This window comes from Amphiura filiformis, chromosome 13 (genome assembly GCF_039555335.1).
Source record: "Amphiura filiformis chromosome 13, Afil_fr2py, whole genome shotgun sequence".
Classification (NCBI taxonomy): Eukaryota; Metazoa; Echinodermata; class Ophiuroidea; order Amphilepidida; family Amphiuridae; genus Amphiura; species Amphiura filiformis.
In genome coordinates, this window is record NC_092640.1 from 38,109,334 (window position 1) to 38,124,952 (window position 15,619).

The 15,619-nt window shown below is 35.0% G+C and overlaps 2 protein-coding genes across 6 annotated transcripts in view; both read left to right on the forward strand.

Annotated features, from left to right (window-relative positions):
- The first annotated feature begins 483 nt into the window (after positions 1 to 483).
- The window catches only part of LOC140168307 (versican core protein-like), a 48,229-nt gene continuing 33,093 nt past the window's right edge, over positions 484 to 15,619 (forward strand). For 3 of the 5 annotated variants that reach the window (XM_072191660.1, XM_072191665.1, XM_072191664.1), the window contains exons 1-2: positions 484 to 667; positions 13,704 to 13,815. In XM_072191660.1, coding sequence (XP_072047761.1) covers positions 13,803 to 13,815 — 13 coding nt within the window. In that variant the 5' untranslated portion in view covers positions 484 to 667; positions 13,704 to 13,802. Of the gene's footprint in view, positions 668 to 12,509; positions 12,629 to 13,703; positions 13,816 to 15,619 lie in introns of those variants that run through there. The other 2 variants (XM_072191661.1, XM_072191662.1) reach the window with 2 other exon arrangements.
- Positions 4,839 to 7,655, forward strand: LOC140167641 (uncharacterized). The gene is made up of 4 exons (XM_072190936.1): positions 4,839 to 4,862; positions 5,922 to 6,020; positions 6,537 to 6,689; positions 7,551 to 7,655. The coding sequence occupies exons 1-4, from the start codon at positions 4,839 to 4,841 to the stop codon at positions 7,653 to 7,655; spliced, it is 381 nt and encodes a 126-aa protein (XP_072047037.1).

Here is a 15,619-nt window from a genome sequence, read left to right on the forward strand (position 1 = left end):
AAATAATGATAAAACCGTATCTTAACTTTGTGTTTGTTTTATCTCATTGTATTAAAAAATACAATGAGATACAAAACACAAAGTTAAGAGAGTGAAACCAGCTATCATAAACATGGCCATTATTGTAACACATGAAATATTTTCTCCCATTGTCTATCTACCCGACAACTAGTGTTTACTTTGCTTTAAAATAATTAAAATAATTAAAACAATACCTGAACGTTAGAACAATAAGCTATCTGCATAATCATTATTACTAATATGAATTATCATGAGTGAAGGTTGATTTAAAGCGGTTTATATTTTCTTATTTCCTTATATTTCCTTATATTCCCTTTCTGTAAAACGGAAATTGACATTGACCTTCGGATGCCTTCTAACGCTAACGACAACGAGACAGGAAGCTTATCCATTTCACTTATCATACTTACTTTTAGTATATTAAAGTTATTTATAAGAGTTAACATCTGGGGCTATTTGCTGACAGAGCTTTTTTCAATCGGACACACTGCTCGTCTAGTTCCAAAACAGGACGTTGATCAGTATTACAAAGAAAAAGCACACATCACATCGTAGGGAAAGGCTACCAGTTTGCGCGGGAGATGCAGTGAGCCTGGAAAGCACATGTGATCATTTTGTATTACCCTGCAATTGAAAGCTAAGAAACGTGAGTTTAAAACTCTCTCTCAAAAAATGCTAATTTTTAAAACAATTGTATTATTTTTAATAGTAAAATTAATTAATGTAAAATTTAATGAAATTATTATACTGCCAAAATGATTACTCACAAACAATATGAGCCACGGTTGTTCGATGTATATAGAATTGGCTTCATTATTAAGAAAACTATAGATGGCGCTATTTATCAAAAATCATATTTCTTAATTTGCAAAGGTAATCAATACTGCCATTTATACAGATGGAATAGGTGAAACAAGCAACAAAGAAGTTTAATAAACATATTTCATCAAAAAATAAAAGGAATTATATTTATTAAAAGCCTGAAAGAGTAATTTCCAGTATCTAAATAGGGCCACCAATCTTGTCATAAATAGATACATTTTATATCCGAAAAAGCTTTTAAAAAGCTGTGAAAGTTAATAATGTTGTAAATAAGGGGAAATTAAAGTTGAAAATGACTCAAAGCATCTGTATACATTAGTATGAAACGGCTTTAAGCTGTTTAAGCCTAAAAATTGTGTTGTACATGATGTCTTGTTTGAAAAACTAATAAATGATCACATCAAACAACCGTGGAGCCGCGATATCGTACGCTCCATGTTGCATGATTTTCCTATACCTTTGAGTAGTAATTTCCAAAACCTTGAAATTCGAACTAAACGCTCGCACACTTTTATTTTCTGAATGTTATTTTGCCACTCTAAATTAAACAAAATTCCAAAATTTAGATAAGAAGACAATAATCTAGGCTGTGACTAACCCAACCCACTCCTTACACCACTGCCTGCCCGGTCACCAAACTTAAAACTTCTGCAAGCCACTAGCTCTATATACACCTATACACCCCTCAACCCACAACCCACCATGACCCACTTTACCCAACCCACAAAAGCATATGGACCCACTTTAACAACCCATTAACCCCCTAACACCCATCAATCCACCGAACACGGGCGTCCATCCTTTCGGCAAAATGACCTATTTTTTGTTCTTTTCAGCCAGTTTTTAACAATTTTGGCTGAATGTCCCCCCGCATGTCAAACCGGATTGGCACTAATGCCACTATAGCCCTCCGAATATGACCTATCCCAGCAAACACAAAACGTTTAGAAAACGTTTTCTCTAGGTTCTAGTTTGGTCTTTTACGTCTTCGTCTTCCAAAACGTTTTAAAAACGTTTTAAAAACGTTTTGACTTGGCTAAAATATTGTTCGTTTTACCATGACGTTCAGAAAACGTTTTTAAAACGTGACAAAATATTTCGATTTTTTACGTTATTTTGCCACGTTTGTAATACGTTATTTCCAGAACGTTTTCCGAACGTTTTGTAGAACGTCAATTAAATGTCTTTCTAAAGCGTTTAATTATTATTTCATATTATCAAAATGTTTTAACACGTAGCCTTCTCTGGTTTAAGGCACTGTATGGTCGTAAATCCTGGGGACAGGGGGACACGTCCGCATACACTTTGGGATATCAAATGTCACCCCCACCCTGTTTTCGGCAAACACTTCCCTGGTGTAAGTATATATTTACTCTAAAAATACAGGCAATAGGCCTATTCGGTATTATACCTTGATTTTTGGATGAAATAGTTTAGAATTGACATTTTCTCGCGCTCCGCGTACTTCATCGAATTCAAATTCACCTTCATGTTCACATCCAATTCACCGTGATTGGGGGCTAAAATAGTATAACAAGTTTTGTGTGAATAATACGCGCATCTCCCCGTAAACTTGACCGGTAAAAAGCAATTTATCTATGTCATACCCCTGATATCTGCTACGTCAGCAATTAACAGAAAGGAAAAAGAGGAGCTATCATGTCAGAAGACTGAGGAAAAGGACGGAATCGAAGGATTGAAGAAAGTAAAAAAAAGACAAGATACACATGACAAAGCCGACTAAATATTAAATCAACAGGGATTAAATAATTCCTTGAATTCTTATGACAACCCCCCCACATATCAAAGAAAAAAAAGTGAAAGAAAAATTCCTTGTTGTTTATAGATAGCCCTAAACGCCTTGATTTGGTATAAAATAGTGTAAAATTGCATATATTTGCGCGCTTCGTGGGAAATGAACCCAAATGTGTATCAACTTTCACTTCAAAATATGAAACTTAATGTTCGCCTGCTGTGCGCGCATAAATCCCAGCAATTGTGAAGTCAATGATGTCTGTATATTGTTGATGAATACAAGTTTAACTGTTTAATTCTTTATATATGTGCATCAATCAGGAAACATGTACCTAATTTGGCAAGTGTTTCACGCAGTCCTTTTATTATATCTCATCATCACAGCACGGTTCAATTATATGCATTCGACAACATCACTTCTCGGACGTTGACCTCAATTTGTAGAGTTAAGCTTTTGCAACCAACATTTTAAAGTCAGCCTAAGCCTAGCATAAGCTGCTGGTTAGTGAGGAACTGTGTCTTAGAGATTGTGATGTATGACCCGGGTGTTTGACTTGCTTGACATCTTTAAGTGTGACCTATATAAAAGTTTTATGGTTTTGTGAATCGTCTGGCAACCCAAAATTCAAACCTGGAATGTGACAAATTATACGTTTCACACGATCGTTTATGCTGGCATGCTGTTCTAAGGAATATATACATCAAGTTGCTCATCAAAAGGAACTATTTGCATCTGTTTCGTTCAGTTCTACCAAACAAAGGTAAGATTGTATTTTATTATTACTATATTTCCATTAAACATGATAAAGCGTGTATGTTTTTAGTCCAGTGAGTCAATTTAATCAGTGAAGTACAATGAGTAACATATGCATTGTATGGCATCCACAATATAATGACGGTTGATGTAATTTGAATTCGAGGAAAGTCTTTAAAAGCTGAGGACTTAAACTTAATAAGATGTTTTTAATAGGATATTGTTTTTCTAATTATTATTTACCATTCTTGACTTAAAAGTATGTTGTAAGGTTTGATGATATTCATGGTTTAATTCCGTATTGGTACTACTAAATAAAATACTTGTATGTTCGTGATGCATTCGTATAGCTGGCCTATTCGTCGTGATTGAGCGCTTTATAAAATTGCAATCTCGAAATTGAAAAAGATCGGCGATGTTGTCAGAATTGAAAGGCCGTGCCTACAATTAATTTGATTGAAATTCAAGGTGGTTTATTGACTTGAGTTTTGTCATGTTTGTCAAATTGTTATACCTATTTCATAAGTCTATCTGACATAATGTGTTAGATGAGTATTAGATTAGCATGACACTCATGACACTCGATCATCAGATCGTCGGACAACTTAGTACCTGATTTAATTACAAGTAGGCTATATTATTATTCTCATCTATAGCATATGTATATTTACACAGACAAATTCCTGAAAGTAGTAAGAGAAGTCATCAAGTATAAAAACAGAACACGTGAGAAGTAACATTAATAATTACAAGTGCAAAAAAGAGTGGCCGTTGTTACCCAATATGTAAGCAATATGTGATTAATAGGAGTATTTAGCGCCCAAAAAATCACAACTTGAATAATTGCTTTAAAGTCAGGCAGAAGGGAGCTCTAAGGGTTTACTGGAAATCCATTGAAATGATTATCATGTTGCCGGTTATTGCACCCAGAGGTGTATTTTGTGCACCCAGAACTTCACCTGTACCACCTCAGTCTTGACCTATGTTCTGGGTTAGTCACAAACTCCAAGTCCATGGTTAAAGACAACAGATGGTATGACCTATAAATCATATATTACCCATGAAGTTCAAGTACGCTTATTTTTGCCCTAAACAATGGAATGTTGCAATATTTATGAAATGATTGCAAATGAATAATGATGTATATTGATTGCTTGGAAGTGGAACACATTTGTTTTAATTTTTAGTGTAATTATTATTAGGTTTGTGTTGCCTGAAAGCACTGAATTAAAATGGAACGTCTGAATTGCGCTTCTGTCTGAAAAAAATCAAAGAGATCGATGACCAGGACGATTCTTTAGCACTAGGTATGCATGCATAAGAGTTCAAAATGATTAAAAACAACTAGTAGAATTTTTTAGCTGTAAATTAAGACCAAAATCAAGTTCATGTAGCCCCTGTAGTCATTAATTTATTCAAGTAAATATGAACAATATAGCTTTTCAACTACTGGAGATGTGTGGTTGATCGAAGTTGTGAGGGAAGGATGGGAAGAGACAGGGTTGCTAATGTTAGTGGTGTTTTAGCTTTCAAATGACACCAACACAAAATATGACATTTTATCAATTAAACAGATCACAATTTAAAAATACATAACCCACCACCCTGTTTGGGTGGCGACTGGGAAAACGCATATCCATTAGTATTAGATTACCATCTCTTGTAATCTTAGTTGTTCTCCTTCGTATAAAGTTTTAAAAGCAAGACAATTTTGTAACTTATTTTGTACATGTAACATGTCATAAAATCATATAGGCCTTAAGGCCTGGTAACTGCTGGTTCAGAAGTTCAAGATATTGTCCTTCGTTCTGTTGAAACATTTTTCGATGTGTTAAGAACATTGTCGAAAAATATCCATATTCCATATTTTGCAACATTGAAGTTTATCATTTGTTTAAAGAGTGATAGAGTTACGCAATCTGCTGTTTAGTTAGTTATCAATTAGAACTTTGTAGAGAAACATGACAAGATAGCTTTTTATTGTACCTGATTGAAATACAAAAAAAAAACTATGTCAATATTTTGGTGCACTCTTAACTATAAGTTTTGCTTTTTGCAAAACATGCACATGAGGGCCGCATATGTGGTTTTATATTAAAATTCCACTCAGCCAAAATTATTCCTAAAATATATAGGAATATCGAATAGACACGAGAGGTTCTTTAAATATTTTAATATTTCTCAGGAACTGGCATTTTATACCAAACAATCATAACCTGTGCAAAATATTCCCTTGTCTCCACCCTATACTACATAGCTTTAAAAACAAAATTATGAATTAAGATGCCATTTTCGTGTGTTCAAAAGTACACAATATGAAATTGTGGTTGATTTACACAATTGAAGTACTAATAATCATGATCATTTATAAATAGGCCATAATTCAAAATATGTTTGACATTTTGCACTTGCGATGAAAATCACAATAACTTTATTCAGTTGTGGGTCAAAGTATCACAAGATACTGAACCTTCAACAACGGCAACATCATAAACGATATTGACTTCCAAATTCCATGCGATAATGCATTAAAATATTTAGCTTTGATTATGATATGTCTTTATTCCAGATACGACACCTTAGTCTTGTTGGAGGACATGATCTCAACGAAACCATCAGGAGGATGATGAGGAAGCTGGGAACGAACAATTTGTGGTCCTCCTGCAGTGTATAGGGAGAAAAGGCAAGCTGAGCATTAAAGATAGCCCTTTTTCTACAAAGTTATCGTCAGTAAGTTTCATAGGCCCAAGATACAATCTATGATTAACATAATATGTCAAATCACGTAGGCCTTTCCTTTTATTTCACAGTATGTTTCCAAACATTGGGTGAGAAAACAGATCCATAAGCTTCCATAGAGCTAAGATCGGCTAAGCCTAAACAGAATGCATATAATTTGTCATGCTGTCTGAACCAATCATAGTGGGTGTAATATACTCATCTCATATTTTGTGATTATAAAATTAAAATATGGATATTTAAATCTGACCCCTAAATCGGACGTCTGTTTCCAACTTGTTTTTTGTTGTTGTAATTTTAGATTATATGTGTATACTTTATTCATAAACTTATCAAATAAAAAATATTTCCCCTAAGACCACAGACCGCACGTATGGTAACACGTCGACATGTAGGCTTTTGGAAAATCCTAATATTGAGATACAGACCGTTTATTTTGATAAAGGAGTTTAATTTAATACTGAACTCATATCATTTCCACCTTTCTATAGAAGCTTGCATGAAGAATCATCCTCAAGCTAAGGAGGTTGAGATAGAGAAGAGACTTGGAGATTATCTGAAAAGAACACCAAATCTTCCAGGTGGAAAAAAGTATAAAGTAAGTTCAAATATCATTGCTGAAATGCCAAATTCATTTATTTAATTCATGTAGGCCTAAAACAATGTCTAGGGATTATAATATTAGCACCCATTCTAGACACCACCTTGTCCTCTATTTGTAAACACGTTTAAATGCTAAACATGTTTAGGAATTAAATATGTCTTGTGTTCAGATATTAAACATATGATGTTTTGAAATTTGACATTGGTGTTTAGGTTTTAAACGTATTTACAAATTGAGGACAAAAAAAAGTGTTCAATCTCTAGACACTGTTTTTGCAGTGTATTACTATGTTTCTGTATCTGAATATCAAAAGTGCATAAAATTGTTCGTTGAATGTAAAATGAAAAAATATCGCATATCGCACAGCTCATTTTCTTTTAAAAATAATGTTTAAAAAATAATAAAGCATAGCACAAAGCTATTTTACCAAATGTATCTGAGACATACTTTTTTGGACTTACATTTCACACACCTACGTGATGTTTCTTTCTCTATGGAGCATTTTTGTTTATTTTCACTTCTCTTAGGTTTTAGGGGCACCATGCCCCCCCCACACACACCCCCCACGCGCGCATTATGATTTCGTTATGGTTTATACAGACCTTGAAAGTTACTCAGAATTAATGATACTGATAATATAAATAAGTTGTCTGGATATCTAAGGGTGACCATAACCGGATAGAATTTTTTATTCATAGAATTTCTTATGCCTATTTATATATATTTTGTCAGGGCTGCTATTTTAGTGAGCTGATAGATTTAAGGGAATCGGGTTTCAGTTCAATTTAAAAATGATGTTTCCCAAAATGATGATCATGCTTATAAATAGATTGTTTTCCATTTTATTATCTATAGAAAGCTGGGAATGTGGATGCAGCGGTACCTGTAGGGGAATTGGAGGATGATGAGCGCGGCGAAAATGAACGTGGACCCCAACAGGAAGAGGAAGAACAAGACTAGGGGAACACATTGAAACTGAAGAGTGAAGACCACAGACACTGTACTGGTAAACATGCTAGTTTTACAACATTGTCGGACAAGGTGCTCACTGTCTATTGAAGTATATATATTCGATAAATATAAGGTTTAAGTTTAAAATAGCTGTGATTATATATCAGACTTTTATTTTAAAACATTTCTCATAAGCATGTTAAGATGTTTTTGTTTCTGTACTTATAGCTTTTAACTTTTCCTATCCGATATACGCTGGCGAAGTGACGTCCTAATCGTCCTAACTACCATAGCAATAGATGAATACAATTTTTGAATAGATCGCTCTGTACTACAGCAGGTTGCACTCATCACCTGTCTTCAATCATAAAATAGATTGAATACAATACCGCTCTTTTCAAACAGGCTAATCTTACAGGTGCAAGTGATTAGCATTTCTTTGACATATGTGGTTCAATGCATCGGTACCGCATGGACGTTGTAGGCCTATACGGGGGATACAGTCAAAATTGTATTCATCTATTGCTATGGTAGTTAATCCGATTAACTACGTCACTTCACCAGTGTATAATCACACTAGTATTCGCTGAGTGCGTTTCCACAATCGCTGATTATTAAGCCTTTTTGAAGTATGGCGGGCACAAAAGAGGGAGTACTTTGATTTGGGTAATCTTTTGTATGCTGAAAGAAAGCATACACAAGATTACCCAAATAAAAGTACACCATCTCCATTTGTGCCCGTCATACTTCAAAAAGCCTTATTGTTGCAGCGTCGAGGTCCGTTCAAACTACGCCGCAATGCAGTGCGATGCGGTACCGATATATCGATTACTTTTTGCCTCAACTCAACGCTACTCGTCGCATTTCCAAGTTAAAATGTATTGAACTTCATTGCAATATCGTAAGTATTCTGCAGTGTGGCACCGCACCGCACCGCACCGCAATTGCGGCAATATGTACGGGCCTTTGGTCAAAGTTGCATTAAAGGCCATGTATGGCTTGCAACTTGACGCTCGAGGGCATGCTATAATCTGAGCCCGAATTAAAAGACTAATTTGCGTCTGACATCCTGCCAACCAGACCGAAAATGTCGTACCGGTACTCTGACTTTAAAATTCTGCCTCAGATTATAGCGACTTATCGATTATAGTAACTATACCGTGATTTTAATTTGCTATAAAACTTTTGACGAGAGCATACTTCCGCGATGTTCACAATGCGCCTCCGATCCGAAGCGTAGGCCTACTATGTGTGCTTTACACGCCGTACGTGTTGTTATTTCTGTCGCCATACTCGCAAGTTGCGCCTTGTCAACATCGCGCAAGTACGCTCTTGTCAACGGTTTACAGTTAATCGCTCTGCCCATCATCAACGGAAGTGATGATATTATTTGTATGTTGCGTAAACAATGTAAATTAGTGGTTTTTACGTTGTATTTGGGGACACTAGTAAAGAGGTAATAATTCAATTTGAGGAGTTTTCACACAGCACTTCAATTGAACTTTATTTTATCTTTGAGACTAGACTGTGCGTATTCAAATTATTTGACGTGTTTAATGACATTAAGGGATCTGGAATGAGCGTTTTGAGCGTTTCGCCAGTATTTTTTGTGGGACATGAGAGCACATCAGACATATCGAATTGCATTCTGAATACGAAGAATGTCTTTCTGATATCAAATAATTTTCTTTTTTTTAAATTAACGGTATAATACACATTTTATGAAAAATTATTAAAATTTGATATTTTTCACATTTTTGATATTAACAGTCCTCGAAGTAAATGTTATAAATCTAATGACATATTCTTAAAGTGTATGTAGCTGGGAGGAAAAGCCGACGATCAATTGAATATTTTGACTTTCCATATTGAAGATATGGAATTTTTCCCCAAAAGACCTATTTTTTTGGGTGTTTGGGAGAAAAAATCCATACCTCCAATACGAAAGGTCAAAATTTTCTAAATTGATCGTCGGCTTTTTATCCTAAATAAATACACTTTAAGTATAAAACATCAAATTTATCAAGTTAACTGCAAGTACTGTTAAATTCAAAATATCAATTTTTAATCATTTCACATAAAATGTGTATTACATTGTGAATTTAAAAAAAAAAATCAAAATTATTTGATATCAGAAGGACATTCTTCGTATTCAGAATGCAATTCGATATGTCTGATGTGCTCTCATGTCCCACAATAAATTTTGTCCAAACGTTCATACCCCATCCCTTAAAGGAACAACCAAAAAAGATCGAGGTTTTTGGTGGGTTTCAAATCTCAATGACGTTTGTAAAAATATTTCTTTTAAGAAGATAATTTTCAACATTTGTGGATTTACGTTTCTGGCAGGGAGGAGATGATGGCCGAAAACGAAAGTAGTTTCGTTTAAAGGACTAATTTGCTCGTTAATGCTTTGGGTACCGGTAGTTCCTAGCACTCTGTACTCTGATACCTGCATGATGATTTTCCACTGCGCTCGCTGCTCGCTCCGCTCGCTTTTCGAGAGGCGTCGCGGTTTGAGAACGGGGCTAGTTCCATAAGGGAAATGCAGACTTATCACCTTTATAGGCCTACATTTAATCAATTTAGGTAATGAGCCGTGAAAAGGCTCATGAACTGTACATTTGCCAATATTATGCCAAAAATAAATGCATACATGTTCATGGTACTTTTATTTTACAGAATTCTGCCTTAAAACTTGGTCAATCAAAATACGTGTTGTTAATTCCGTCGCCATATATTCGTTGCGAGTTGCGACTTAGAATTAGAGAGGGCTAGACATTATAACTCATTACGAACACAGTAGGCCTATGGCAAAATTCTACAAAATTAAAGTAAACCATGAACAATAATTATGACTTAATTTTAGCAAAGTGTTGGCAAAAGTTACGAGCACTTTCAAGTCTAGTCATCATTAACTCTCTAAGAAATAATTGTCCTCTCAGGAGAACCCGCCCTCTTAGATCTTGAACCTCTAAAAGGTTCTTTAGTTTGGGGGCCATTTTCGATAGTCTTGGAACCATATTTGGTTCTTTAGAAAACCTCTAAGGGTTCTCCTGAGAGGACAACATTAGAATCTTTTTAGAACCTTTATTTCTTAGAGTGTTAACTGCGCTTTGTACGTGAGAGTAATCAATTAAGTTTGTCGAATTTAACTGAAGACCGAATTGAAAACATTAGTTTGCGTCTGACGTCAGGGCAAAGGCGCGGTGTGATTGGTTGCTGACCTGCGCAGAACGGCATTTTTGGTCTGGTTGACAGGACATTATACGCAAACTAGTCTTTTGAATATTATTCTGTCTGCAATTATAAATAGTAACTTATATTTGAGAGTTTTCATGTATATAAATCATGTTTTAAAACTTTTTATCCTATAAATGTACAATAATCGGGTTTCATAAGTATTCCATCCATGCATATGTATTAAACAATAATTATTATAAATTATAATGACAATAGTTGACTCGATACATGGTAACACAAGTTCCACATGTTCCATGGGGTGATTTTGCATAGCATGTTTGTATAAAATTAATTTATGTTTCAGCAGTATTTTCAACGAAAATGAATGAAGAATAATATTCATACACAGGAATAAAGTTTAATGAATCACACATCAAATCAACATTAATTGTCTTGTGTGATTTATTATGTGTCGTGTAAGTCGTAAGTATCACTAATTTGCCAAACTAACTTGTTTCATGAATTTTGTATTGGCCTAATTTAATAATATTTGATATTTGTTTTGGACTTTTAACTAATAAAACATAGCACGTTTTCTAAACGTCACTAAAACGTCAAGAAAACGTTCTAAAAACGTAGTAGAAACGTAACATACGTTTTCTGGTGGTGAGTAATGCATCCTCCAATACGTTTTTTACGTTGCTATAACGTTTTCAGGACGTTTTGGACGTTTCTGCAACGTTCTTAGTACGTTAGTTGCGTGCTAGAACGTCCAATACGTTTTCTCTAGGTCCTGGATACGTCTTGGGTAACGGAAAGATAGGTCTTAAAAACGTCTTTTACGTTGTGAAAACGTTTTTAGAACGTCTTTAATAACGTTTTAAAACGTCAAAAACCCTCCACAAAATTACGTTTTAAAAAACGTTTTATCAAAACGTCTAGAAAACGTCAACGGTACGTTCTCACAACGTTCAGAAAACGTTTTTTGGTTAGCTGGGATGATCTCGCACCTATTGACATACGTGTATCATCATATTGTCAGCCTGCTACGCTAATTGCCTAAGTCATTTTTTGTAATTTTGAGAACAAAGAACAAAATGTGGTTCAAGCATGCGTCAGTTACGTAATCACTCTAATTATTTCAGATTATTCCATTTCATTTGTATCATTATCATTAGTTCTTGTGTAAAGATTGGTGAATAAATATGTTTAAATGCATGCTTGAACCATGTTTTGTACTTTGTTGTCAAAATAACAAAACAAAAAAAAATTGGCAATTAGCGTAGCAAGTTGACGATATGCAGAAATCAATAAGAGGCCAAGGGTTTGACATTTTTCTCCACAGACAAACATACAGAGAAACTTTGTTTGACCACAAAAATACGGGCTTTCCACTCCTACCAAAATTTTGAGGGAGAAAAAGTGTGTGTGTGTGGGGGGGTGGGGGGTGGTTGTTGCTCGGCCTATCCTCCTTTAAAATACAAAATAATATAGTAAATAAGAAAGCTTTCTCACCAAAGCTTGAAATTTATTTATTTGAAAATAAAACTGCATTTTCATATAATTATTATACAACCTTCACAAACATCACTTCACTTCACTATACACTCATTTGTTTTTAGTTCCTCAATTTGACACCGAGACATGACAACAAAAAGTTTGCATAGTTCCAGCAAATGATTTTGTTTTACTTTCGTTTGTGCAATCTTATTGGCTAACATTTCTACACAACTTATAGCCTTACGGAGTCAGGTCAAATCACTTCATGAACACTTAGTTTTAGCAGCCTATTACATCAGGTGAGTTTAAGTAGATGACATGATAAATGTGAATGTTGTTTTTTTCAGGAACAAAGTATGTGGTACGTATAAAATAAGTGCACTGTTTGACTACACAAAGTTTTTATTGCGAGGGCAAGAAAGATGATCAAAGATATAGATGTACAGTCAGGGCTGGACTTTTACACACGCCCGTACGCCAATGGCTTAAACTTTTGTTGTTGGGCGTGTTACTTTCTAAAGGTACCCGCCCGACTGGCGTGTGGCATTTTGGCACTCTTAAAATCTAGTAATTTTTACTTCATAATTAATTATGTAACCTGGACTTTGCAGCATCATTTACGGCAATCATGGGGAATTCCCTTGCCTGCTGAATTCCATCGAATACAACCACATCCCCTATCAATTGGTAATCAACAAGTTATACACCGGTAGTGATGTCCCGGTTGATGTACGCAAGTCGAAAGTGAACCTTTCTGAAGGACGATTTCCGATGGGATTAAAGTTTTCATTTCGGGGTCGCAGTTTAGAATGTGGAAATATTTAGTAATGGTCAAATACCCATCAAAACAAATTGCTACTGAGGAGGAAAAGGTATTAAAGAAGAAGTAATATGAAGAAAAGAGAGAACGCATGAACCGATTTTTAAAGAGTCTGTACATGTGAAATCATCGAACTTCCAAAAAGTGCTTTAGTTGGACAATGAGCGTGCGTAGTAGGCCTATGCAAAAATATATTGACACCATTTTGGCCCATGATCGGCGTGAATTTTGGTGGAAAACTGTCAGCACAGACAGTGGCGTAACCAGCTTTTTAGTGTGTTGGGGAGGGGTAAAAGCCAAGTTTTAGTCACCATTTGTCATTCTTTTGTTTTTTGTCCTATTTTCAGTCATTGCAATGACACTTTACTATTTACCGTCCCCATTTTATAGCTTTTTATCACTGAAAAATTTCTCGCAAAGTTGGGCAATCCTAACGTTCAAAACTGATTTACGTCGCCGCGTTAACTCCAAGCCATTTATTTTTGAAATTTATAAAACTTTTCCTTAAACATTGCGATCTTAACTTATGGACCTTTGTATTTGTTTTTACTAAGGTTATCGAAGTTGCAACTTGATAATACCTCGCTAGTAGTCAACCACCTCGTGTTAGTGGTGAAAGTGGATGCATAAACTGTTCACCTGAATTTAACAGCATGACACACACAGGTTCGTTATATATATTTATGCATTACTTCATGGTATTTAAGGGCTGGGGTATGAACGTTTGGACAGTATTTATTTTGGGACATTAGAGCACATCAGACATATCGAATTGCATTCTGAATACGAAGAATGTCATTCTGATATCAAATAATTTAGATTTTTTTAATTTCGCAATTTAATACACATTTTATGGCAAATCATTAAAAATTGATATTTTTGATATTTAACAGTACTTGAAGTAAACTTTATAAATCTGATTATTTATACTTAAAGTGTATGTAGGTGGGATGAAAAGCCGACGATCAATTGAAAATTTTGACCTTTCGTATAGAAGATATGGATTTTTTACCTAAAAAATTAGGTCTTTTTGAAAAAAAATCCATATCTTCAATATGAAAGGTAAAATTTTCAATTGACCGTCGGCTTTTCCTCCCTGCTACATACACTTTAAGAATATATCATTAGATTTATATAATTTACTTCGAGGACTGTTATATATCAAAAATTTGAAAAATATCAAATTTTATAATTTGTCATAAAATTTGTATTATATTATGATTTTCAAAAAATGAAAATTATTTGATATCAGAAAGACATGCTTCGTATTCAGAATGCAATTCGATAGGTCTGAGGTGCTCTCATGTCCCACAAAAAATACTGTCGAAAAGCAATAAACGCTCATTTTAGATCCCTTAAGATAGGGGTTTCAGAGATTTCGCTGATGATTGTTATGAACATCTTCATTTTTTTGACACAGAATTTTTTTTGGGGATGCTAACTATAGGCGGGGGATGCTAACTAGGCGAGTTGGGTGGGGATGCTAACTAGACGAGTTAAGACAAAGTTTTTAAAGAAACAGCGAGTTATAAAGGTGATTCAACCCCGCTAAAGGCGAGTTACGACAAAGCCATCAATAGTAGAGAAGAGAAGAGCGAATAAGCTATCAATAAGCTATCAATAAATGTTGAAAACAAAACAATTTTATGATTATGGGAACACCTCAAAAAATATTTCATTTCAAAAGCAATGCAAACGTAATGTTCGATGGAAGTGTTCTTCCAAAAGTAAACAGAACGAAATTTTTGGGTATCATAATAGATGAAAATCTTTCTTTTAAATATCACATTGAAGCAATATCTAATAATATTGTAGGAATTATGCATATGTAGGAATTATGCATAAGTTAAAATATTTTATTCCTAAAAGTATAATGTATTGTATCTAAGAAGGGAAGGCTATAGCCGAGGCTATAGCCGCGGAGCTGAAAGTTACCCTTACCAGCACCCTACTACCATCTTAAGGGGCTGGGTTTCCCACTGGATGTTTTCAACATCCTTTGGGTGCTCCATGTGTTTTCCTGCTTATACTAGTTCTTCCTCCTTCTCAGCATCCAGTTGTCTAGGGCTTAATATTTAGTTTTAGTCTTCAGCTTCGTTTGCATGGTAGGACAGAATACCTGTTTCAGGTACTTCTGTAGGGTAGAGACACCTGAGTCTGGGAAAAATCGAGACTTCACCGATGCCGCTGAGGGGTACATACACACAGATCTCCTCGGCAGGCGACCAGGTGTATCCCCATATGATTTAGTATGGGTGGCAACTGGACTAAATGCTGAAACCTTTCCTTTATCCTCTATGACAGAAGGAGTGGCGACCTCTGTCTTATTCAGCCATTGACAAGAAATATGAGTTTACATTTAAGCACCAGGGTTAAAGCCCCTGCTATGAAGTCTGGACCATCTAAGTCACCGTTAGACTATGCTAACATCAATGACGGTTTGATCTCAAAGCCAGTTGATACCATCCCT

Coding starts and splice junctions, on each gene's coding strand:
- LOC140167641 (XM_072190936.1), top strand. CDS start 4,839: ATGGGAAGAGACAGGGTTGCTAAT. Junction 4,863..5,921: donor GAAGAGACAGGGTTGCTAAT/GTTAGTGGTGTT, acceptor TCTTTATTCCAG/ATACGACACCTTAGTCTTGT. Junction 6,021..6,536: donor ATTTGTGGTCCTCCTGCAGT/GTATAGGGAGAA, acceptor ATTTTGATAAAG/GAGTTTAATTTAATACTGAA.